The sequence below is a fragment of the Chelonia mydas genome, chromosome 6 (assembly GCF_015237465.2).
Source record: "Chelonia mydas isolate rCheMyd1 chromosome 6, rCheMyd1.pri.v2, whole genome shotgun sequence".
Classification (NCBI taxonomy): Eukaryota; Metazoa; Chordata; order Testudines; family Cheloniidae; genus Chelonia; species Chelonia mydas.
This window is the reverse complement of record NC_051246.2, coordinates 32,357,804-32,383,466: the sequence shown is the minus strand read 5'-3', so window position 1 is coordinate 32,383,466 and position 25,663 is coordinate 32,357,804. Positions and strand designations below refer to the sequence as shown.

At 40.3% G+C, this 25,663-nt stretch overlaps 1 protein-coding gene and 1 long non-coding RNA gene across 2 annotated transcripts in view; one reads left to right on the top strand and one right to left on the bottom strand.

Annotated features, from left to right (window-relative positions):
• The window catches only part of PIK3C2A (phosphatidylinositol-4-phosphate 3-kinase catalytic subunit type 2 alpha), an 88,484-nt gene that overhangs the window by 6,330 nt on the left and 56,491 nt on the right, over positions 1-25,663 (bottom strand). Inside the window, exons 14-28 of the mRNA XM_037899712.2 lie at positions 24,147-24,258; positions 22,142-22,284; positions 20,687-20,875; positions 19,834-19,927; positions 17,550-17,644; positions 16,992-17,172; positions 16,387-16,491; positions 13,663-13,755; positions 12,815-12,944; positions 9,796-9,932; positions 8,505-8,674; positions 4,321-4,477; positions 3,694-3,803; positions 2,610-2,817; positions 1,904-2,028 (exon numbers count right to left, since the gene is read on the bottom strand). Coding sequence (XP_037755640.1) covers positions 1,904-2,028; positions 2,610-2,817; positions 3,694-3,803; positions 4,321-4,477; positions 8,505-8,674; positions 9,796-9,932; positions 12,815-12,944; positions 13,663-13,755; positions 16,387-16,491; positions 16,992-17,172; positions 17,550-17,644; positions 19,834-19,927; positions 20,687-20,875; positions 22,142-22,284; positions 24,147-24,258 — 2,049 coding nt within the window. The remainder of the gene's footprint in view (positions 1-1,903; positions 2,029-2,609; positions 2,818-3,693; positions 3,804-4,320; positions 4,478-8,504; positions 8,675-9,795; positions 9,933-12,814; positions 12,945-13,662; positions 13,756-16,386; positions 16,492-16,991; positions 17,173-17,549; positions 17,645-19,833; positions 19,928-20,686; positions 20,876-22,141; positions 22,285-24,146; positions 24,259-25,663) is intronic.
• Positions 12,851-16,996, top strand: LOC119566401. Its single transcript, XR_006291376.1, has 3 exons — positions 12,851-12,992; positions 13,386-13,451; positions 15,635-16,996. It is a non-coding gene; the product is annotated as an uncharacterized LOC119566401 (long non-coding RNA).

Below are 25,663 nucleotides of genomic sequence, written 5' to 3'. Positions count from 1 at the left end.
GACAAGATGCATTTTGTTGCTAATTTTACTGAAGTAAGTTAAGATTTAAGTACAACTAAAATCCTGAACGGCTGATATGTATTCTTGCCAATGAAGTCATGACTTGAGACAAAGCACACTAGTGTATTTGCTTTATGAACACACCATTACATTTGCTATATTCAACATAACACACAAAAATACATTCAAACATTAAGGTTGCAAAGCCACAAGCTTGGAAGTGCCAGAGTCAATGTGCAAATTTAATTCAACTCCTTTGTGTATATGCGTTGTGATGCAGTCTTTAAGTACATGATTACATACTACCACAGACATACCTTCCACACAACTCTTGCCTTATTCAATGCACAATTAATAAGCAGCTAGTCGCTATTTTGTTTTTTCATTGTTCAATGTAGTTCAGAGTACCTTATATGTTTAAAGCATAGCTTCCACTGACTTCAGTTGCAGCTGTCCAGCCCTTCTGCAAATTAGACCCCTGGGTCTAAAGTCAGGCACCCAGAAAAAACTGAACACACAATTAGTCACTATCTGTGAAAAGGAACTCTGACAGAGGCAGGAATAAAATACAAATCTTGAGGGCAGCCTTCAGCAGTCTTAATCATGAGACCAACCTTTGTCTTCCTACCCTCTCTAGCTTCATTCACTACACACACCTACCACCTTATGAAGCAGGGGGTCTTACACACAACCATCTCCTTCACCACATAACCCCAACTTATCCCAGAGCAGGTCCAGCCTGTGCATTGAATGAGGCTGGGGTCCTGTGGAAAAAAAATAGCATATGGTCATGTAATCAATGACTACAACATAATGCATATACAAGACGAATTAAGGTTGCCCGGCCATCCTTAATTCCAGCACTGCTTAACTTTGCAACCTTAACGTACGTACGTATGTGTGTGTGTGTGAGAAACCTCCCAGGTTTTTTAAAAAAGCCAATGAAAGACAGAAGTTCCATGTGTCATCATATCGACACACATGGGTCCTCAGCAGGGTTGGAACCTTGAGATCCATCACACAAACCTTTACCACTTGAGCTAATGGAGTAATTGACAGCAGGTTGATTGATAGCTTATCATCCTGCATGTGGACTAGCACTGTAGCGGGATTGGACACTTGGCCAGCGGGTTTCACAGATATTTGCTGACAGCAGAGGGATAAGGAGACTTGATCCCAATCTACCACCCACAGGTCCAGCTCTTTTCTGAATCAGGTAGCTTCTTCCTCCATGCTACCTTGGCCCAGCAGGGGCATTACAGAGCACAGGAGAGAGGCTCCCTGCTTTCAGATCCAGCCCTGGTACAGCCAACAGCAGCAATTGCAGAGAACGTCCTGATCAGTTATGGGATTGAACATGCTCAATGTGGACAAAGTCTTTGGGGAATTTAGCTGCTAAAATATAAGAAGTCGCCACTGAACATATGCAAACTGATTGGTCAAATTTGGGTTGATTTTTATAGGGATGGCAAAAAGGTACATCCCTTACAAAAAGGCCACACCCTGCCAAATTTTCATTCCAATTTTATCATCAGGGCATCATGAAAATTGTTGTGACCCAAATGTCAGCAGCTCAGAGACGCTTTCAAAAGGGAACTAAAGAGAATTCTTTTAAAATAATACTTTGTATACCTTAATGATTTGAACTTAGGAAAACCAAATACAGCAAGCTGATGTCTTACTAAGCAAAGAAACACCTCCCCTCTTCAAAGAGACAGTGGCTATTTTTGTTGTCATCCATGATTAGATATATTTCTGGATGTGAGCCCAACAGCAGAGTAAAGGGTGAGAACTTCCCCTTTTAACACTTATGCCAACACTGGAAAAACTCAGTGAAAGAAAATGTAATATAACATTCCTTTGTCTACATAAAGGACAGGAGGTATCTTAATTAGAAACATACCCTGGTAACTTCCAAAGAGGAAAGAGAATACCGAGTTTGTTGTGAAGTTCCTGGAACTCATCAAATGTCCGGAAGACAAACATTGGTTCAACTTGCCCCTCTCTCAAGACTCTCACCACATAGATCTGCGTTAAACACATTAAGATATGGAAAGGCAGTTAGGGCATCGCAATAACCATAACTGTAGTGCACCATGTGGAAAAAAAAAATCTAATGGGTCTTTAAAAACAATTTAATCTGGGTCCACAAAAACTAAACTTCTTAATCATACTGTTATTGCATAGCGTTACTGCAGGGTTGTCTGGGTACACTAACTGTACTTTCTCCATACCTTAACATGTCTTTTTTACATTTAATCTTAATTCCCTGATTATAATGCTTGATTTAGGAAGAATTACAGTAAACCTGTAATGTATTCTACACTAAATTAATTATGTACACTATAATGTTCTGTTCCCATTCTTGGTAGGTAAATAGGCAGCTGAGAGAAACAATGGAATCAACCCATTTAGGAATAGCTATGTTTTGCTGCCCTTTTTTTTTTTTTTTTAAACACTTTTGGGGCATAGACTAATTCTCTGTTAATAAGAGTTGAATTTATTTGGAGGAAGAGAACGTGAATAAAAGTGAACAGTGGAGAGGATGTCTGGCAGTGGCAGCATGCTGAATGAGTATTTACAAACTGGAATAAAATCCACACACTTACATAATGTTTATCTGGGTTGTACCTCTTTTGGTACGTAAACACGGACACTTCCTTGATTCGACCATCCTGTCTAAGTGAATATGTTTTGGGAGAAAATGAGAGAATGGGCTCATCATTGGAAGGTAGGCCTGAAAAACGCAGCTGAGCCAGGTTGTGAATGAAGAAATTAAACTTTGTGGCAACACTTCCCAAACTGGATTCAATCAGCCTATAAAAGAGAAAATAACTGAATGCTGGAGCACAATTACATATTCAGAGCACACATTCCAATTTTGTCAGTCAGCACCTTAACTTCCAAGTTCTAAAATATATCAAATCCTCACTGAGGTAAAAGGACACATTACGTTTTGACAAAAAAAATGGTTACTGGTCCATTGACATGATGACATTTCTGCATGTGCTGGGATAACTTTACCCAAAATTTGAGTATTGGATATCGAACAACAAAGGTTGTCCAGAGTTTGTCAAGGCTGTATGCGTACCATATTTTTCATTAATTTAGGTTAAACGATCAATAAACAATATGCTGCAGGAGATCCAGTAGTTCACTTAGTGAAAACTGGATACAGCAAAAATATTTATAATTAGATTTCTGAACGGTTTCTAAAACATGGCAAACTGCAGTTCCAGTGAGAGTTGTTCTTTGAAAGATGTGACTTCAAAACAAGAGGGTTCCCACTGTAAACAGCTTTAGAAGAGTCATATTAGCTATGGAATCAATTTAGGGAATATTTCCTCATGAATGTGCAAGTCTGATGGACAGTGAAATAAAGCTGTTAAGCTATCACTACTCCCAGAATTTTATGCATTAGAATTTACTATTTTTTTTTAAAATAAAACAGCCTCAACATTTTAGCCCTATATTTGAGAAAATGAAGTTCTGTACAGATCTCAATTAGTGATAGATAACAGATTAGTATTTTATTTTATAATTAGGATAATTTCAAGACTACTGAACTTCTATAAGCTATAAGTATTACAGTGTCTCAGTGTTTTAGTATCTTAGTGCAGGAGCTTCTAACAGGAAAAAAAAGTGGTGAGTTTATATATTTTGGTTCTGTTTCACTTGTCACTTATCTAGTACCTTGTAAAGAAAATTGTAGCTTCTGCATCTGTAGTTTGTGGCTGAAGAGCATCTTGGACATATTTTAAGTCTTGAACTCCAGTAAGTTCTGGTAACCCTGAAGCAAGCATCTATAGAAGACGAGTTACTATTTTTACATTGGAACGAGATATCAAATCTATTTTTACATTTAAATAATTAAAACACGAGGGCCCCAAACTTGATTGGGGCATCTGGGTACTACATTAAATACTAATGCTATTAACCAGTAACTACTCCCACCACCACATTGTGTCAGTTAACATCAGAGTTGAAGAAAAATTAGCTTTGGAATTCTTAATATTTAGCAGTTACTTTAGTTTTAGCTTCTGTAGTAAGAGGTAGGAAATTTATGCTGTATTTTAGTTTCCGTAGTGCAAAAACTAAGTAAAAAAATCTCAGTAACAAGTACCCCCAGTATTTCCACAGGAACACTACTACATTTCTGGCTTGTAACAGCATGTTTAGAAGTGCTTCTAAAGTATAAATGCCAACAATTTAGGTTTTTTGTATAGACTGGATTTGTCAGAAGCTATAACTTCCTAGGAGGGAAGTTACTAAAATCCACAATTAAACTACAAGAAAATTATGTGCAATAAAAACTATTACCAGTGAAAGCAGGTTAAGCAAGAGGTTTGCATGTTTCCTGATCAAATTGTAAGCTTGGCAGCAGAGATCCACAAACAACTGAAAACGAATAGTAGGTTTTTCACCACCATTAATGACATAGGCCATATCTGATGTTAGCACAAAAGGAGCCCGATCCCTGTTTAAAAGAAAGCAAAATACAGTTTATTAAATGGACTTTCTTGGAATTTCATGCACTTTTAGTTGCAATTTGCTAAATTTAATTACTATTCTAAAACAGTATTTTTCCGAGGGCTTGAACTACATGCATTAATCAATCACTGGACTTGCAGAGAGCAGGTCAGTCTCACTCACAGGGTAGGATCCAGTCTTCATAATTCTAATGTTACAGCCATGATTTCAAAGGGAAAGAATACTTTCCAAAAAATCATATTTAATAATTAATGAATCCAAAGTTTTACTCTGTGACCAGGTAACATCAGAAAGTAGTAATTCCCAGCCAAAAAAAACTAAGCTACGTTAAAGTTGTCAATGTAAATCAACTATATTTGAAAACACCAGAGAATAAAAAGTTAGGTTCGTCTTCAAGTGCTTGTTCATGTCAATTCCAATCAGGTGTGTGTGCAATGTGTACACAGTCATTGGAAAGTTTTCCCATAGCAGCTCCCATCAGGGCGGGTGTGGAGCCCCCAAGAGCAGCGCCTTCATGGCGCTGGATATAGGACCCTGCCAACCCCACGTCTCCTCAGTTCCTTTTTACTGCCAGTGACGGTCATTGGAATTGCAATCGCTTGCCTAGCAAATGCTTCCCTTAGCGTTCTTTCCACAGCATAGTTAGTTTCGTTTAGTTGTAGTGAATGTTAGGAGATAGTGTATATAGTAAGGTTTGGGAGCAGGGTTTCCCCAATCCCTAACACCCGCCTTGGGCTTCGAGGTATGCCGTGAGCCCTAGACTTTAAACCCTACAGAACCTGCAGTAAGCCTATGCCAACGAGCGACCCCCACGACTCATGTCTGAATTGTCTGGGGAAGGTGCACCAGACAGAAAGGTGCAAAATTTGCAGGGCCTTCCACCCCAGGACAAAAAAGGAGCAAGATTTCCGACAAACAGTTGCTCTTGGAATCTGCTCTTCATCCCCAGTCTGCTGCGGACCACTAGGACCTGGCACTGAGTGCGTCCTAATGGAGTACCCCAGCATCGGTATATGACAGTGCCGAGGAAGGACTTTAGTCTAAGAGACCCTCAGCACTGTTGCTCTCTGGCACTGCATGTTGGAGACAACCCAGCATCCCACACTAATACAGTATATCATCCAGCGCATAAGAATGATCCATCCATCCAAACATGAATTCTGTTCCTCTTCACATTATCCACTTGCTGACAGTCAAACACAGATGTTTCAACTCATCCGCCATATGCATTATAGGAAAATGTTCTCATTCACCACTGGTCTGTGACCCAGACTGGGCAATTTACTTCTTCCACACTCCAAAGTATACAGCAGATAATACCCCTGGGTCCTCACCATATCTCTTTTGATTCCTGATAAAGTTTAGGGTACTCCATCATGCAATAATATAATTGTATGCCCTCCAAAACAGCATACAGAAGCTATACCATAAATTATACACAGCTATTCCTTGGTGATCAGAGCTATGACATGGTAGCTGGGGTCATGGGGTCAGAGTTAAGTGTTCCCCAAACAATCTCAACATTTAAAAAAGCTACACTAATCTCATCTTAGAATATCCTGGTTCCAAAATGTTTGGTTTTTATAAAAACTTTAGGTTTTTCACTGATATGTGCAAAGCTCTTTTGGTCCAGGAAATTCATTTAAAAAATAATATCCTTAAGGAAAAAGTGATATTCCTGAAGTTATAGAAATGAAATATAGACTACAGTTGTGCCAATTAGCACATTTTGATCTTCCAGTTGCTGGAATAGTAACAACTATTTTAAAGCTACACCTGTGCGTCTAGTTTTTAAATGCACAGAACATCTCCAGTATGTAGGAACAGCCTTCACACCTTGATATTCTTCAAGCAGAGTTGTAACTACCAAAGTTGATGGCCAGGGAGAGATTGTGTAGACTTTTCAGAAGCACAGTAGTCTACAATGAGAATCCAAAATGGATTTTGGAAATTGGGTGGTTCAGCCTAATAGAACGGTTACTTATCTTACGGTAAATGATTTTTCTAGATGGTCTATGCATGTGGATCCCACCTATGATGCATTTGTGCCCTCTACACAGGAGTTACGAACGTTCTTTAGCAGTGTCCACTAGGAGTCCTGCATGCGCTTTAGGTGCTCTTGCTCCCCCACCCAAGAGCATAAAGGGCGGGGTGACCCCAACTGCTACTTAATTTCTTTTGCCGCCCAGAGTCCCAATGATAAGATTCTGAGCTGCAAGAATGAAGGGTGAGTCGTGGGATCCACAAACACAGAACATCTTGAAGAATCAGTTACTATAAGGTAAGTAACCATTCTTTCACCTTTGATCGCCTGTGCACATGGATCCCACTTACTATAATTAGCAAGCAGTTTGATTCTTTGGAGGTGGGCGGCTAGGTGGTTATCTGAACAAAGACTGGAGAACAGCTCTTCCAGCTAATGATGCCGCTAAAGAGTCATGTCTATTAAGTGTGTGAACTGATGACCACATAGCTGCTCTACATACTTCTGTCAGTGGAAACTTGCTGAAGCAGAGTGGTCTGACCTGAGCCTTCTGCCATATTCCACAAACAATCTAAGATTCTTCAACGGTCTTGTTTTGTTTAGGTAATACTGTGGATGTCGGAGCCCTCTTGTATGAAGTTTTGTTTTGATTCTGCGGGAGAAGCAAGAGTCCTAGGATAGAAAACTGGTAAGTGAATATACTGGTTAGTGTGAAAGTCCTGTATTAACCTGGGTATGACTTTAGGATGGAGGTCTTAATGTAACTGTCCACATGAAAAAGTGTATGGTGGGTAGACATGAGAGCTTGGCTTTAGCTAACTCTATGTGGTGAAGTAATAGCCACTAGAAACTCAGCTTTCATGGATAAATGATGAATAAAACAAGATACGGACTCAAAAAGACGTTTCATTAAAGCCACAAACACTGAACTCAAATATCATTTCTTGTGGGAACAGGAGATTTAAACCTTTTAGGAGCCTGGTAACTCTGATGTGGAAAAAACTGAAGATCCTCGTCACGAGGTGAACTCACTGCTGATGGTGCATCCTCTTGGCCATCCTGGGAATGAGCTCTGCTAGGTGCTGCACCCTCCTCCAGCAGCGTCTCCCCTCTCGTTCTCTGGACCCCTCTCACTCCAGGAACTGCAGCCTCCCCTTCGTGATATGGGGCTCTGGCTAGGTCACTATCGTGGTCTTCCTTTCTGGGGAGGGAAGTCTCTTTTCCCAAACATGCTCAGGCAGTCTTCTTATGCACTGCCCTGCTGGTGCCACTTCCCCAGTGGCTGGTTAGGAAACCCAGGCCCACCCTCTACTCTGGGTTCTGGCTCCGGGACCTGCTAGCCCGGAATCAAGGTCTGTTCCGCCCTGTACCATGCTGCATTTCCCTGAGCCCTTTCCAAATTTTCTGGCTCTCCCTTCCTTCTCTGGGTCTGCCAGTTTTACCGTTCCCTCCTTCAATGGAATAAATGCAGCCTACACATCTTTGCAGCCTCCAAACATGTCTCTTCAAGTGGCATTACTCTTCTACACAACAGGCAAGATTTAAAATCCGGTAAGCATGGTTGAGGCATCATGGCCGAAACCCAATATTGCTACCAACTACCTATAAAAATACAATTACTTTTTTTTTTTTTTTTTTTTAAAGCCAAGAGACAATAAAATATAAAAACTAACTTTCTCCTAAGCTACAATCTAAATGCTGTAAAAAGGGACTCAGAAGTTCCAACTCTCTGCCAGGACGGTCAGAAGGAACGGGCTGGCAGTTGGGTCACCCTGCCCTTTATGCTCTTGTGTGGAGAAACGGAAGAGCATGTCCGACCCCTAGTGGACACTGCTAGAGAAAACTTCCTGCATTCCTGTGCAGAAGACACAAGTGAACCATGAGTGGGACCCACATACACAGGAGCTTGAAGACAATACTAAGTTCACATTGAGGACCGTGATAACAAAAATTTAGATGTTAAACCGTGAGAAGAAAAATGCAAAAAGGAAGTTGCTTGCATTCTCAAATGCTAAACTGCAGAAGATACCTTTTAAAGCTACCAAACGTCTGTGCATGGCCCAAAAACTTTCCAAAGTCAATATGGAACATATGTCCTGTACTTCGAAGCATTATGTTATCGTTGTGACGGTCACAGATTCCCAATACGTAGGTGGCTACGCAGCATCCTGCACAAGAATAGATGAAGTTTTCTGAAGCCTGAAATTAGCAAAAAGTAAATGAGATCAAAGTGAATCTACCAATGGGAAAAACAATGTACTTCAATTTATCATTCATTCAGAGTTCACTTTTTACAATAGGGATGTGGCTCTGGGCAGCTGACAGTTCTTAAGTAAACTTCCCTCAGACTACTTGGGAAGCTATTCATTTAAGAAAAATTCTGTACACTGTACTGCTAAGGGGAAAGGCAATTTGTTAGGTTTTTGGGGGTCAGAAGGCAGATAAGGTAGAGAAAAGGCTGTTCAGAGATAAAGCACAAGCAAAGGCCAAAGAACGTGTGTTTACCATATCTGCATACCTCGGCCTGATAACGAAGTTTTGCATCCAAAGGAGAAGCAGCATGAGAAGGGGCCATATCTTCTAAGCCAAGATTAAAATTGAGACCTGTTCTAAACTAGAGTTAGGTCAACGCAAGGCAGCGTATGTCATTCTATTTACGTCAGTGTCTACACTACAATGCGGCTTCCACCGAAGTAAATCTCCTGCTACGCCACCATAACTCCACCTCCAAGCAAGGCGTAGCACTTATATTGATATAGTTAGGGTGATGCAGTGTTCGTGTAGACACTAGGTTACTTACATCACCTGTCAGCTGGAGCCCTCGGCTCTGAGCTGTGAGCCCCATGCCCAGCTGACAGTTCAGATCAGCAGAGCCCGGGGTGCAGGATCCAGCTGTCAGTGTCCCACAATGCCCCACATCAGTCGGCGGAAGCACTCCTGGTGAGGACATGCACCGCCCACTGAAAGAGCAAGTGTGGACGTGAACCACTGCTTCATTTACTGCGGTGGCTGTTCATGGACTTAAGTTCTGAATGTCATGCTTCCCCCTACTTTTAATTTTGGAGTGAAATGTTTCCTACAGTTAGAAAACATTTCCACAGACATTTCTAAGTGAAACATTAAACTGTTTCCAAAAGACTCCTTTACAATCCTACAGTCAGTTTTGATTTCTTTTCTGAAGTAGATACAGTACAGAAAATTCAACTTCCCGAATAGCTTAAAACAGATTGTTAGAAAACTTATTTAGTGGCAGAATCAGAAGAGTTGTATTCTCCTGTAACTTAAAATGTAACATTTTAAAGGAAGACTATGGAAATTACCTTTTCATATTCTTCCTCTGTAGGATTATACTTTCGCAGCCATTCTGCAAGTGGCTTGTCTTTAAAAGATCCTGTCACTCCATATTCCACTTGAATTTTCCTAAGCGTATCTGAAGCAGGAACAAGCTCCACCATTCCTTTACATAAAAATTAAGTTGTGAGAGAGAGGGAGAGAGCACACATGAGAGAAGACTGCTCTGGTTTAAATTCTATTTTTACATTATATTTTCCACTACCTCTCATTTGGTATGAAGTCTCCTGTAGACATTTGATTTTAAAATGTAGAGTCCAACCCCAGTCTCAAGCAATGAAAAAAATCTATGAACTTTGTTAGTCTGCTAAACCTCTCTGCAGGCAATTTTACAAAGTATACTACAAAATGTATGTAAGCAAATTAGGCTTGTGTGTTATTACTACCTGTGTTAAGGTTTGTGGAATATCGTAGGTAACTCCTACTTTGATTCCAAGAACTATCAGCTGGTTAAATATGCCATTTGTGTAAAACTAGTATTGGGTATAATCAGTGATGAGCTGCCAAAATCTTAACCAGCTCCCTCCTCACCCCACAAGGGGGTCGTGCCCCGCCCCCCAGGACTCCTGCCCCATCTAACCCACCACATTCCTTGACGCGCCCACCCCCCCAGGACCGCTGCCCCATCCACCCCCTCCCCTGTCCCCTGACTGCCCCCAGAACCGGGCAGGAGGGTCTCGTGGGCCACCATAGTGAGTGCCCACCCCAACCCACCCCTAAGAGCCAGAGGGACCTGCCGGGGGGTGAGGCGGGGAGTCCCAGCGGTGCTTACCTGGGGCAGCTCCCAGGAAGCATCCAGCAGGTCCCTCTGGCTCCTAGGGGCGGGGTAGCGTAGCTATGGGATGGAGCAGCTGCTCCCCCCACTGATCACATCAAAAGTGGCGCCTTAGGCACTGACTCCGTAGGTGCTCCGGGGCTGGAGCGCACCCACAGGGAGAATTTGGTGGTGCAGAGCCCCCACTGGCAGCTCCCCCACCCCAGCTCACCTCCGCTCCGCCTCCGCCGCCTCCCCTGAACGTGCCGCCCTGCTCTGCTTCTCCACCCCCCACCCCTGGTTTCCCATGAATCAGCTGTTCACACAGGAAGCGGGGGGGTGGGGGGGGGGGAAGGTGAGAAGCAAGCAGCAGCTTCACACTCAGGCCCAGGGAGGTGAACTGGGGGGGAGGCACGTGAGGAGGGCCACCTGCACTGCAGCAGGTAACGCTGGGGGGGGTGGGGCATGCGCAGGGGAACCGCTCCCCACCCCAGCTCACCTCTGCCTCCCTGGGCCTGGGCACGAAGCCACTGCTTGCTTCTCAGCCCTCCCAGGCTTCCCGTGTGAATAGCTGGTTGGGGGGGGGGGGAGGAGAAGAGAACCAGAGTGGGGCAGCGGGTTCAGGGGAGGAGACAGAGGTGGAGCAGAAGTGAGGTGAGCTGGGGCCGGGTGCGGGGTGGCGAGCTGCTGGTGGGTGCTCTGCACCCATCAAAATTTTCCCCCATGGGTGCTCCAGCCCCGGAGCACCCACGGAGTCGGCGCCTAAGGCGCCACTTTTGGCCAGTTGTTAAATTTAGAAGCCCTTTTAGAACCGGTTGTCCAGCGAACTGGTGCAAACCGGCTCCAGCTCACCACTGGGTATAATCATTACGTAATGACTGTAAAATATCTCATGTGCACTCCTAAGTAATTTAGGTGACTAACTCTGTAGTATAAGTAACATGCTGGAGTAGAAGAGGCTCCAAGTTGACTTATTTCTAGAGCAACACAAAATACTCAATATGTAGTGCTACAAGGGGCCTTATTTAGGAGAAGTGGCTATTAAAAAGTAAGAATTCCTATAGCTAAACCACAAATCCCTATTTTGGATAGTAGGTTTGTGTGTTTTGTGGAGAAGGAGGGGAAGCAGCAGGCACAAATCTGAAACAGAGCTTCCATTTTTGTTCATTACACTGGAAGTACTTGAAAAATACTCTATTAGACTGATAAGAAAAAAGGCATTACATGGTACGTCAGTCTAGAGCACAGTTTTAAGATGGGATGAAATGCTTTCTGTACATTCCAAAGCAAAGCTTTCGTATTCAAAAAGCAATTTATTCTCAGACACATTTATCTGGATGCCAATATTTATAGTACTAAAGTTGTCATTTGTGCTTTTGTGGGTGCCTTTGGGTCAGACCCAACTGACTTCAAAGAGTTGCAAGTTCTCAGTGCTGCTCAAGATCAGGCCCACAATGCATTAGTCAATAATTGCCTGTGTAGGACACCTTCCACTATTTAAGCTCCAAGGCATTTAATGTTTTGTGAATCAAATCCAGTCAGAACAAGGTGTTGAAGAAAAGGCTGCCTCATTCCTGTGTAAACAGAGTATGTGGTGCAAAGTTTATTGGATTTTTAAAATTTTCCGTTTTAAAAACTGAAAGTATTAATAAAGGTACGCAAGTACTGATTCTAACCTGTCTCCCTGTGAGTTTGATCATCTCTTCTGATGGACTGATGTCATGGTAGTGGCTTCAAACATTTTAGCAGTTCAATTTTGATCTAAATAGATCTCTGAAAATATTATATGGGATGCCAAAATTAGCATTGCTACTGTATTCCATCCATCCTTCTCAGTTCTGTTTTTCTCCACTGCATCTAATTTCTGTTTCTCTTTCATTTTCATGTTTCTTTTTTGTTCCACTGATCTTTAATTGTAAGGATCACCAAGGAGCTCAGTGGTCAAGAGCAGAAGAGTATCTCCAACAAACTGAAGCAAACTACTGGGTGATTCCAATCAGTTTAGTTTCACAATACTATTACACTTGTAAAGCACTCTTGCTCTTGCGTTGAGTTGAGTTTCCCTCGGGGGGGGGGAGGTCTATTGCTAGCATTCATTGTTACACACATCTGCCAGTCACAAGGAACCAGTGGGCTTTTAACTGATTGAGGCATGATGCCAAGAATCTGTTGTAGAGCCCTTCACAGGGACAAGTGCAGGAATACATTGGGCAGTTTCTGTCTGGTTACGGTACCTCGATCTTTTCCAGTTGAAAGGCACTTGAAGATAACCATCCGCAGGTCCAGTCCCTCCTGCAGCCAGATTTTGTCCATGATTTTTATCATTTGTAAAGCCAACATATCTTGTCGCAGATCTTCTCCAACCTTAAATAAAAAGCAGAAAAAGGATACTTTGAACAATGAACTAGACAGGTAAGAGAAAAACCATACTTTTCTTCTTAAATTGTGAGTGACTTGTTTCCTCTGCTAAGTGTAGAGAAAGGATAAATGATGGGCCATAATGAAGTCTGTCTATATAAAATGCTGATTTTCAGTTCATACAATACACAGACATCTCAGTTAGCCCTTGAGATATACTGTTTGAAAGATGAACATAGTCTTTTTCTTTTTAAACCTTATACTTTCACTCCAAGAAGGGGAGGAGAGGTAAGCTGGTCTAATGGTTAGAGTACTAGACTTGGCCTTGGGAAACATTTAATTCCTAGCTCCACTATGGACAGGGTGTGACCTTGGGAAAGTCACTTAGTGTGTGTCTGCCTCAATTTCCCCATCTGTAAAATGGGCTAATACTGCTCTACCTCACAGGAGTGTTGTGAAGATAAATACATTAAAGATTGTGAAGCACTAAGATATGACCACAATGGGAGCCATGTAAGTACAAAATGTGAACCATTCTTGCGGGGTTAGCTATTTTCATTCATCCAGTTACTTAAGTCAGTTTCTAAATATAAAGAGAAGATTCAAGATGCAGCTAACAGCCCGTAGATATGTGGCAAAGCTAGCCAGTTTTGTTGGCATTAGCTATCATAACCCCATATCTTTCCTCCAGTAGAACGGGGAGAAAAAAACCCAAAAAACTTACTTTAAACATAACATTAATTTCTTCTCCCAGAGGATCTGCATTCACCAATGTGATTTTTAATGGTACTGCATTAGAATTGAAGAAGGAACATGCCTGCAAGTACATGATAGTTTAATCCTTAGCAGGATACCAAGTGATAACATTTTTGGCTTTCAAATAAAACAGAACATTAATAGTTTGCAGATGAGATTTAAAATTGCTAGCCTGCCAGACAAAGTCACTAATACTTGGAATGTTTGCACACCCTGTAACAACGCAAGTTCTGAGATCCATGAAGTGGCAATATATCATAAAGTAGTATCTCTACAGTGTGTTGTCTCATAGTCCCATTCCTGAGAGCATCACACAACCAGTAACTAAACGTTACTGTTTTTGTGAGACCCGACAGATTTTTAAATTTTGGTGTTGATATTTAATAGACTCACATCTGACATGCATATTTAAAAATCAGGTTTAAATGTTTCATTGCCCCCAATTCACCAGCCTATACGCCTAACATCTTGGAATGGAGTTTAATCTTCCAATCACTGTCACGTGAATGCCCAGTTCTGACATGCCTGCTAGTTAACAGTAGTGACAACATTCCTCCTTTTGGTCATTCTGCCTCTTCCCTAACAATGTCCTCTGTATGCTGGTATACAATCAAGTGACATAACATTTTACTGGCATGTGTATTTTAATATGCCAGTATCACTAACAAATATATTTCCTAACTTGAAATAGTTATTTAAAAAAAAATCTTTACTAGGTTATCTTCCTGGTTGGAATCAAAAATTTTTCAGAAGTCTGCACACCACCTCCCATTTCTCCTAAAATATGGAAAGGCAGAGCTGCAGAGGGCTTTTTTGGGGACTAGGGCAAAAGAAGAAACTGAGGCCTCCCACCCTTCCAAACAACTTACCACTGAGCAGAGGTGGGAGTGGGGTAGGGTGTGGGAGATTACCTGCATCGCACTAACCTGGCAGCAGTGGCTCCTGTCCCATGGGGCTGGTCCCAGCTCCCCGCTGTGTGTGTTGCAACCTGGTATGCAGGGTCACAGTGCACTCAACTTCTGGCCCAGCTGCCTGTCACTCACAACGGAGAGGCCACCAGGCCAAATATAAGTGAGTGGTGCTGTGACTGTGTGCCAGGTTGCAACGCCACTTATACTGCCCTTTTTGCCCCTCCCGCTTGGTGGCCTTGTATGAGGGACATGACTATTACCCTGAGTTTGGTGGGATAAACATGCCCCAAAGAAAACATGTCCATGCCTCTCCTTATGTGCTGTCACAACAGCTTAGATCGTTTGGACAAAACTTTAGACAAAAATCCCTAGATCTGAACATCTCTGGGCTAGAGGCAGAGCATTCTCCATATGCCCCATGATTTTTGGATTTACTGCCTTTATTAGACTGAGGGTCAGTTTGATAACCAACAAACGGTGTAAAGTCCATGCAGGTATTCAGGCTCTTTCACCAAGGTGATTATGGGCAACACATCTGCTTATTTTGGGCAGCAATCCCTTGATTTATATTTGTGAAGTTTTTGTACATATTCTGGTATTGCAAGATAGGCTATTTTCTAACAAAAAAAATGAATAAAAATGGGGACCGACATTCTTAACTGAAGAAGCTATTCAAAGTTCGATTTACTGCTGCCTCTGAACTGTAAGTTTGAGATCTGAAGAGAATACAAATGTGGAGCTTTCCCATATCTCAGTTTCCTACTTTCCACTGATTACATAATATGTTCCCTTCAATTCATCTTCTCCACCAGGTCCCTCATGGCAATTAGGACCAATGTTCAGTAAATGTTAGTTTGATATCAATTTATTCAGAAGTTTTACAGCTTGTCATTTCTCTGCCCCACACCCATTAGAATCATATTACTGTAACTTTCTCCGGGAACATTCTAGTTTCTATTGGTTTCTGATTTAAGTGTCAGCAGTGTTGAGGCTTATACAATTTCTGAGACAGAGTTCCTCTTTTCACAGCATGAAATTCAGAACTCCAATGTTTTCTTGTTCCAGCCAGCCTTCTGCTTGCATTTATAACTTCAGCCTCAAAAGGGAATGGGGTTATAATCTTATTTTACAACCTTATGCATTACACAATACATATACTAAGTGTTGTATTAAGCATGTAAGACAGCGTATGCAACTTGTGCTTCAGAGGCTTTAAAGACTGTCAGATCTTGCACGTTTTGCAACTTCGCTTTCACTAACCTTCCCAGTTGCATAAAAACTCATATTTTAAAATATAGAGTCTTTGCCTCCCTAGCATGGAGGAACACATCCAATCACACAGCTGGTTAGCTCCATCCCACAATATACACTTCAAAATATTAGCAGCCAGTCTTGTACATTTCCTTCTCCCTTGACCATTGCTGGAGGCTGTCTAACTTTTCCATTCACGTACTTTGAAACTTCCTCTGTTCTCACACAATGTTTTTATGACTTATGTATGACCAGGTCCTTGCTGCTATGCAAGAAGAGCTCCACTGGGTTTTGATGAAGTAGCAAATTAAAATCAGACCTTGGTCTAACTGTGTAACAAATATTTCCATAATCTTTGTCTCTCTGCTCAACTAATTTAATTTTATTGTCTAGTTCTAAAGGCTCTTATTAAAAAAGCTCCCCACCAGTGTAATGCGTTTCATATATATGAAGTATTCCTTTCTACACGTTGATCATTTTCAGGAATTACAAGCATGTAATGCTGATTTTAAAATCTTTCCATATTGTACCTTGACATTTAATTCTTTTGCCACAAGGCTGGGACTGAGAGGCAAACGGCATTTGTTCTTCAGGAAAAAGGACTGTACACGTTCCATACCACTTTGCAGGACAACCTGAGAGCAAAAAAAATAAAAATAAAAATAAATGCAGAACTGTCATTAATCCATTAAAATACCAACAGGGATATTTTTGACAAGCAAAGTAATTGTGTAGAACAGCAGAGCCAATGCCCTAATTCCTGAGGAGTGCCATGGGATTTTAAGTGACCACAGTCACAACTTCTATTTTATTTCTCATCCAAAAAACATAACCCCACCAGTACAGCCCTAATGCCATGCCAGTGAAGTTTTTCATTGTCAGTTCCTTTCCTCGTATCATAGCTACTCCTCCACCAAAGCTACAGCTAACAGTTGAAGATTAGTCATTGACAAAAATCTGTTGATTTTTTTTTATTACTCTGTTGAAGAAACATTTAACATCTGTTGATGAAAAACATCTAACTATACTTTTATACAGTGCTGTATTTAATGTGAAAGCTGAGTAAATTTACTTTGAAATTCAAGTCAGTTGTATCCCTCTTTAACACACAAAATTAAAAGTTACGCATACGCACCTGCCTAGCAGATCCACTTGTTTGTTTTACTTTTTCTGCAACCACTCCCAAAAGCTGTACCAATCTGGTCTGCTTTTCCAGCTCTTCCCTCAGTCCTTTTCCACAGACCGAGAGGAAGGCACCAAGAATACACTCATACCTTACTCCAAACTTTGCATCATGTAGGGTATCCTTCAGAAGCCTGAAATAGCAGGTATTTAAGTTACTAGTTTTCCCTACAAAGCAATATTTCCCCTCTAAAGCGAACATTTTAGATAGAGTTCAATAGCAAGCCTTTTTTTAAAAAAGTCTGTTAACAAGCGATATTACACAACGCTGCACACACATAAGTAGTTACTGATTTACAGCAAGTAATGTAATTCTGAAAACTATACGTATATGATTCTTATGGATTCATTTGGTTTTATTACAAGGAACACTATCTTTTGCATATTATGCTGACTTGATGTAACATCCAATGACTTGTCAAACATTATTGAAATTTTAGCATTTAGACAAATTACTTTATTCTGGAAACACCAATCTGATGATAAATGATAATGAAAGACATGTTCTTACCAATATACACAGTGTGCTATTTGAATATTTCCTAATGCCCGAGTCAAAATGAATCTGACTAAAGAGTTGTCCAGGTAAGTTTCATACTTCAATGCCTAAATGTAAGAAAATCAGTCAATTTTTATATTGGATTATACACTGCCTTTGGTTGTTTTGGGGGGTTACCTATAACATTTAAAGTTCGGTGGTGGTCAGAGGAGCTTTAGGGGCTCAGAGCAGAGTAAACCCACTAGCTTTGGCTATTAATTCCAGATAATTTGGGAAAGTTTAGATGATTGAGAAACTAATTTAAAACAGACATCTGAAGCTACAGTGGTATTTTAAAGAGTAACAATTTTATAAATATAGACTATATTAAAATAACCAGGGATGTCAGTAATGACATTTCCCCCACCTCTATCCTTGCTCAGGAGAACAAAAATAGCCAAAATAAATATCTGCCCCAGATTGATTTATGTCATTAGCCTATTGGCTTTTAAAGGTCACTCCCTCACTTTTTGCTCAATAAATCGGCTTATCATGCAATTTATACGGGATAAAAACAGCCTTGTTTGTCACACAAGATCCTTAAAACGTCCTGGGCAACTGGAGGTATGGGGTTGCCAGATTTGTATCTCCATTATCTAGCATTCCAAATGTGTCCTATTGTAAGATGGTTCCCTCTCCAGTGCCTCTGTATACATACCAGCCTGGTTTGAGACCAAAAAAACCACCACACTTAGCTATGCCATTTGGCTCCCTCTCTTCTATACTTTAAAGGCTACCCACACCCTTAAGGGAAAATCCAATATTTGCATCTACTTGGGGCATCCTGCAAGGTGTTAAGACAATTACAGCATCTGATCTTACTAATTCTCTTCATACCACTATGGGATAACCCATGCCTCAAGATCAAGGCCAACTCCACGCTTAGACAATTTGGATAGAAAAAGGAACAAAAATTGAATATACAATACAAAGTGATAAACTGGTCTCCCTTGATCACATGATAATGAACAACAGCTACCACTGTCTCTCAGTTCCTTCTTTCAGCAGCTATGCTTAAGGATTCATGCAAAGATAGGGAGACAATTGGTCTGTTTTAACTCACCTCTAGAAGAGCATGTTAAGAAATAAGGAAACAAACTTAACTTTGGAGAAATTACTTAAAGTGCCTTAATGCTTTGTAGTACCTCTCAATCTCAGTCTGAAAGAAAAATGGGGGAACCTACCCCCCTCCCCCCCGGAAAAAAAAGCTTAGCCTTAGTACCGCAACAGAAACCCAGGAGGATAACTGGCTTAATGTGAAAGATACTTCAAGTTCTTTATCCTTGAAATTCCTCCAGAACGAAATACAAAAAACGGGCATTACTGGACTCCAGAACTTTTGTTTAAGTCTCGATTGGTAACATATGGCAAATGTTAGAGATGCAAAGAGCCACATGCGAACCTTTTTCACATCCTCTATACCTGTCAAAAAAAACGCATGTGTTCCGGATCACCATATTCAGCGCGCTCTCAAAAACACTAAGTGTCACCATCGTTCCTTGTCCAAGCTTGCGTAGTATAGGGGTGCTGGATGATTTGTTATTACCAGATGGCATGAACAAATGGATTCCAATAACTATTGTAGTGGCCAAAAAGTTATTTTGAGAAGATGGAAATCTTCAATTCCTCCTTCATACGCAGACTGGGTTAGTGAGAGCACTCTACTACTGCCTTAATGGAAAAAAATACTGTCTAAGAGAAGTGCTTGGAAAAAATACTGGGATGTCTGGTCACACATGAAAATTATTGTTTACCTTTTCAGTTTAGTATTTATTAGTCCAATATTCACAGGTTGTTTGCTCACTTATTTACCTATTTAGTCATTTTAGTAACTGATGCTTTGCATGACCTCTATGGGGTCATTTCCCTCCCGCCCCCACAAGGTTTTGCAAATAATGAACGTTGAATTTTGTTATTTATATGCTATTTCCACCTTATGCATTTGTATGTTTTGTTTCATTGTATTTATTTTATTGTTTTTATATAAAAGTTTAAAAAGTGACCATTTTGTACACCAAAGTCTTTCACGAATCCAGAAGGTGCTAATATAATTGTTTTTTGTTCTACCTAACCCAGCATGTAAACTAAGTAACTTAATATCACTCATAGCACCTCTGTACCTAACCTTCTAATGGCAACAGTAATTAAAAAAAGGACTCAGGTGTGTTTTTGCATCTAAAATATACCAAAAAATGTTTTCTTCTTCAAGAGTTCTAATGTTGGAAAATGTACAAAAAGGGAAAGCAATAAATCTCACCTGCACGAACTGGGGGAGGAAGTCTGTTAACTCATCATCACTTATTGCCTCAATCCAATTCACAGCTGTGGTTCGCAGTTCCTGATCTGCAAACCTGCAAGAGCATCACAACTCCACACTCACTGTTATTGATTTTAACCTCAGCAGAGATACACATGAAACACGACTAAGTCTTGGGAGCTAACATTTATTGTGGCAGTGCTTGCACACTCCCAACAGTATCAGGCCCTCCACGCAGAATGCATAGTATAAATACAGGCACAGGGATGCCTATCTCTAACAATTTATTGTCTTAGCAGCTTGCTTAGATAGCAAACCTATTCTCATAGTAAAAGGACAGATTTTGAAGTGAGTCACTAAAGTCTTCTCTTGTAATGTCATGGTAGGATGTCAATTTGGCTGAGTTTATCAAAGAAATTAAATCAGCTTTTGAAATGTAGACAAGGGGTTTTTTTGTTATAAAAATTTAGGCCATATTTTACAAGTGAAGGAAATCCAGATAATCCTCTTATAAATGAGAGTTTAGAAGTCATCTTTTGTTGGTAATCAAACCCTAATCAAAGTGCACTTTAACTAGAAGCCCATTCAGTAGCTACCTCTAACCATGCAAGCCAAAGAGAAACAATTTAAGTTAATGGAAGCCATAGCTTGTAAACAAAATTACAATGCATTTTGCAGCACCCTACAAAACTTGTAGTAATTCAACAGCGGATGACAAATTCTACAGTGAATTACAAATGAGCATGCTAACTATTTGCACAATACAACAACATTGGAAAAAAGTTAAATATCCAATTTAAGTGCACAATTACAAATTGTGCATTTGTTTCTATAATTTATGAAGTTCACTTACTTTGAATCCAGTAGTTCCAGGGCAGTCAAAGGAGGTAGGGGAGGCCACTGCTGAAGCAGTGAGTAGATTTCAGGAAGACTTGCCCAGTCCCAGTGTGGGGCACTAGCTAATATTTTTGGAAGGCTGTTTGTGTGTCCATGGCAATATTGTCGCTTCTCCCACAAAAATTCTTTATCTTCCTTTGATAGCCTGCAGACAGTCCAAAGAGCAGTTTAGTTCATAAAAATGACTATTGTTACTCTGAAGAATACCAAAGCACTTGCCAAAGCCCATACGTAAGTCACTTCATCTACCTCCAAGATTGAATACAACCTACAAAGTTTTAAGTAGGCAGTGAGGAAGGTACCACTGAAATGGTAGATTGTTGCTCAAAGCAATCAGAACTTTATCATCGTTTGAAGTTTCATCCAAAATTGAGTAGGGCAGAGCACCGAATGCCATACTGTAGTGTTAGTTCAGCACAGATGACACAGGAAGACTGCCACCTACAATATCCTAATTTCTTTTAGTGATTTCTCAAGCGTATATAGCAGCTTTGGGAAACTTATCAACTGTTCTGTGAAAAGTTTATTACATAGATTTCCCCCCAAAAATGGGTTCCTGTGTTTCCAGTTCTACTGAATCTCTTCATAATGAGTGCTGCACAGCTAAACCCAGGCACACAAGCCTCATTTATGCGAAAGAAAGGGGGCATATGTGGCTATAGAGTGTGCGTCAGCCTTTAGTAAGGATGACAAGTTTTAGGAGATGGGACACAGTGTTGCTTGTTACCTCCTTCCCAGGTGGGGGGGGGGGCGGGGGGGGGGGAGAAGAGAGTCAGGATATAGTCACAAAGGAGGCTCCCCTCACAACAGTATTTCAGCCTTATTAATGGAGAACGTTGTGCTGTTTATGAAGTTAAGACTGTTATAAATACAGAATCCTGGCCAGTAATCCTGTTCTAATAGAGGAACTGATGTTAAACAGATACAGCATCTATAAAATTTTGTCAGGCACCACCATAAGTAGAACTCTAGTCTCCCCCCATTTTCTCCTTCCTTCTCTAGTTCTCTTGTAGCCTTGCAACATTTTAAATAACCACTGCCCTCATCTCCCAAAAGCCAGAAATTCATTCACAGCACCTGCCAGGTCATTAATTTGCCACCACTGTCCTACAGTCTGAAGAGGTCCGAACAAGCACATTTTGCAGAAAGGGGTCAAAAAGAGAAAAGTCTAGTAACAAGGAAGATGCCTAGGTACAAGCTGTGGAAAAAACAAGTAGGTGTTGTAATTTCAAGACCATTGTTTTCTGGGGTACATACAGAACACTGAAGTCAATCATAGGACTTCAAAAAACACTAAGCTAATATTTCAGACTAATATAGAGGAAATTTCACTGAAGTTATGTACTTAATTTCCTCTTCAGAGTTCCGTACATGTAGAAAGATAAAATATTGCTACAATAGATGAACATACCCAAGGGTGCCATCTTTGGCAAGAATAGCAAGAAGACGCTCCTTTACATTTTTTTCCAATGTTTCTATTGAATGATGTACCAAACAGTTTGCAGCTTGTGGAATTTTGTATACAGTATCAAAAGCCAGGGAGGGAAAGTCAACCTGAAAAATGAAAACAGAAGCCGGTCTTAAAAAGCTTTCAGAAAGCTGAAAAGGCTCCCTTAGCACTGAACTACTGCATCAGTGGTCAATGATCACTGTTTTTACTCGGGCTGTCAAGCGATGAAAAAAATGAATCTCAATTAATTGCACTGTTAAATAATAGAATGTCATTTATTTAATTTAAATATTTTTGGATGTTTTCTACATTTTCTAATATCTTGATTTCAATTACAACACAGAATACAAAGTGTACAGTGCTCTTTATTTTTTATTACAAATATTTTTGCTGTAAAAAAGAAATCGTATTTTTCAATTCACCTCATACAAGAACTGTAATGCAATCTTTTTATCATGAAAGTTGAACTTACAAATGTAGAATTAGGTACAAAAAACTGCATTCAAAAATAAAACAAAGTCCACTCAGTCCTACTTCTTGTTCAGCCAATCACTCAGACAAAACAAGTTTGTTTACATTTGCAGGAGATAATTCTGCCCGCTTGTTTACGTCACCTGAAAGCGAGAGCAAATGTTTGCATGGCACCGTTGTAGCTGGCGTTGCAAGATATTTGTGCCAGATGCGCTAAAGATTCATGTCCCTTCATGCTTCAACCATCCACACTGATGTGTTCTGCTCGATAACGATCCAAAAAAGTGCAGACTGACATGTTCGCTTTCATCATCTGAGTCAGATGCCACCAGCAGAAGGTTGTTTCTCTTTTTTGATGGTTTGGGTTCTGTAGTTTCTGCATCAGAGTGTTGCTCTTTTAAGACTGCTGAAAGCATGCTCCACACCCTGTCCCTCTCAGATTTTGGAAGGCACTTCAAATTCTTAGGTCGAGTGCTGTAGCTATCTTTAGAAATCTCACATTGGTACCTTCTTTGCCTTTTGTCAAATCTACAGTGAAAGTATTGTTAACACACAAACATCCTGGGGCATCATCCAAAAGTACCATAATATGAAATACATGGCAGAATCCGGGTAAAACGGAGGCGGTGGCGTACTATTTTCCCCAAAGGAGTTCAGTCAAAATTTAATTAACGCATTTTTTTGAACCAGTGCCATCAGCATGGAAGCATGTCCTCTGGAATGGTATCCGAAGCAAGAAGGGGCACACAAAAGTTTAGCATATCTGGCATGTAAATACCTTGCAATGCTGGCTACAAGAGTGTCATGTGAATGCCTGCTCTCACTTTAAGGGGACACTGTAAACAAGAAGCTGGCAACATTATCTCCTCTGAATGTAAGCAAACTTTTCTCTTAGCGATTGGCTGAACAAGAAGTAGGACTGAGTGGACTTTTAGGCGCTAAAGTTTTACATTGTTCTGTTTTTGAGTGCAGTTATGTAACAAAAATCTACATTTTTAAGTTGCACTTTTACAATAGAGAGATTGCATTATGGTACTTGTATGAGGTTAACTGAAAAATACTATTTCTTTTGTTTATCATTTTTACAGTGCAAAAATTCGCAATAAAAATATAAAGCAAGCACTATAAACTTTGTATTCTGTGTTGTAATTTAAATCAATATATTTGAAAATCTAGAAAAACAGCCAAAAATGGTTAATAAATTGCAATTGGTATTCTATTGTTTAACAGTGTGATTCAAACGTCAATTAATCGCAATCAATGTTTTGAGTAAATTGCGTGAGTTAACTGATTAATCGACAACCCTAGTTTTTACATTGGTATTTTGGTTTGGTATCCCCTACCATAGCTCGAACAATGAAGAGGTTCCCCGTACCCCCCCAAAAGTGATATCTATTTCTGCTGACGGACAAAGTTCTTGATCACTTACGGCATTCAAACAGTATCTACTCAAGTCAAAACAAGAACCCTAAAGCTAAATCAGAAAATACACTACCTGCAATACTATTTTTTCCATGAGATTTCCTTTTTTGTGGGCCGTTCCTGATGCTGGAGTCACATGTGATGAAGTCCAAAGATGCAAGAGCTTCGTCCCACAAGTTAACAAACTAAGAACACACACAAAAAATAAAAAGCACAGTATTTCAGTAACTAACTTGTGTCTACTCCTCAAAAAGTTAATTAGTTGTGAGAAACAGTAGGAAGTCTGGGAAGCAGATCAAACACCCATTAAAAGATAGTAGCTCAAATGATAAAAATATTAATCTGCTATCTCTTCATAACTTAAATGGACTATCATTAGGTTCACTATAATGGCAAAAATTTGTCACAGAATATAGATGTTCTCAAACTGAGAGCAGGCCAAGTATCAAATTATAACCTTCCCTGAAAGAGGAAATTTTTTTTTATTCCAAAGAGGTTCTATATTAAGCTTCTGAACTCAGAGGGAACATTGGGAGCATGCCCATTTGTTTGGCTGCTCAAAATCATAATCCCCAACAAAGAATATCTACTAAGAAAAATTTCATTCTCCTATATGTTCATTTAACTATCTTCCATATATATATATTTTTCAAGTCCTCAAAATGCTTGAACCTGAGAGAAGCTCTAAGCCGGCAGAGGCAGAAGGATAAAGTTAAATAGTGAAATGGTGGACTTGACTAAGGGAAAAATGTCTCGCCTCTCAGATAAATAAAATGGAGCACAGGTTGCCCATGTGAAGCGAATAAAGCTTTCGGACAAAGTAAATATTCTGTAGGCAACAATCCTGCACCAACAAGGATTGGACTTGGGATCTTTTTTCCATCTCTAGCTTCTATGATTTGATCAAACCACATATTGGTTTATCTGCAGATGCAACATTTTGCTAATAACTTCACATTACTACTAACCAATTATACTAATTAGTATGAGTCACTACAGTTATATATTTACAGACTTCTAACAGTGTGCTGGGCATTGTACAGAACAGAATTCTTGCCTCAAGTAGTCTTAAAAAAACCTTCCAGTCAATGCAGTTTAATTTCCTGAGAAAGATGTAAGGGGGACGATCAAGCCTTCAGTGTGTTGGGGAGAAGGGGCTGGGAAGGAAGAGGGGGAGGAAAGAAGAGGCAGTGATACCTTAGTCTTTATTAATATGAGGTTCATAATGCAAAACAAAAAACAACCATGCATCTGATTACATGCCACTGAAGAACAAATGAACACAGATCTAGCCCTTAAGAATTACACAGTATTCTTTCAAGCACTTGTTAGTTCCCTTATGTGGTAGCAAGAATGGAAGAGCTGTATCCTTTCCAAACCCACACTTCATCACAAGTGCTTCCAATCTGGCTTTAGATTCTCACAGCACAGTAATGACCTTTGAATCTTCAATGTTCTAGTTAGCAGCAATTTTTAGATCCCCTTGTTATTGATGTAATTTGAAAATGCAGCTGGAGTATTTGGCTTGTATCCCTCAACTACCTTGGCCCGCGTTCAACTGTAGTAGTCCACGGTCAGTCTCTGCTAGCA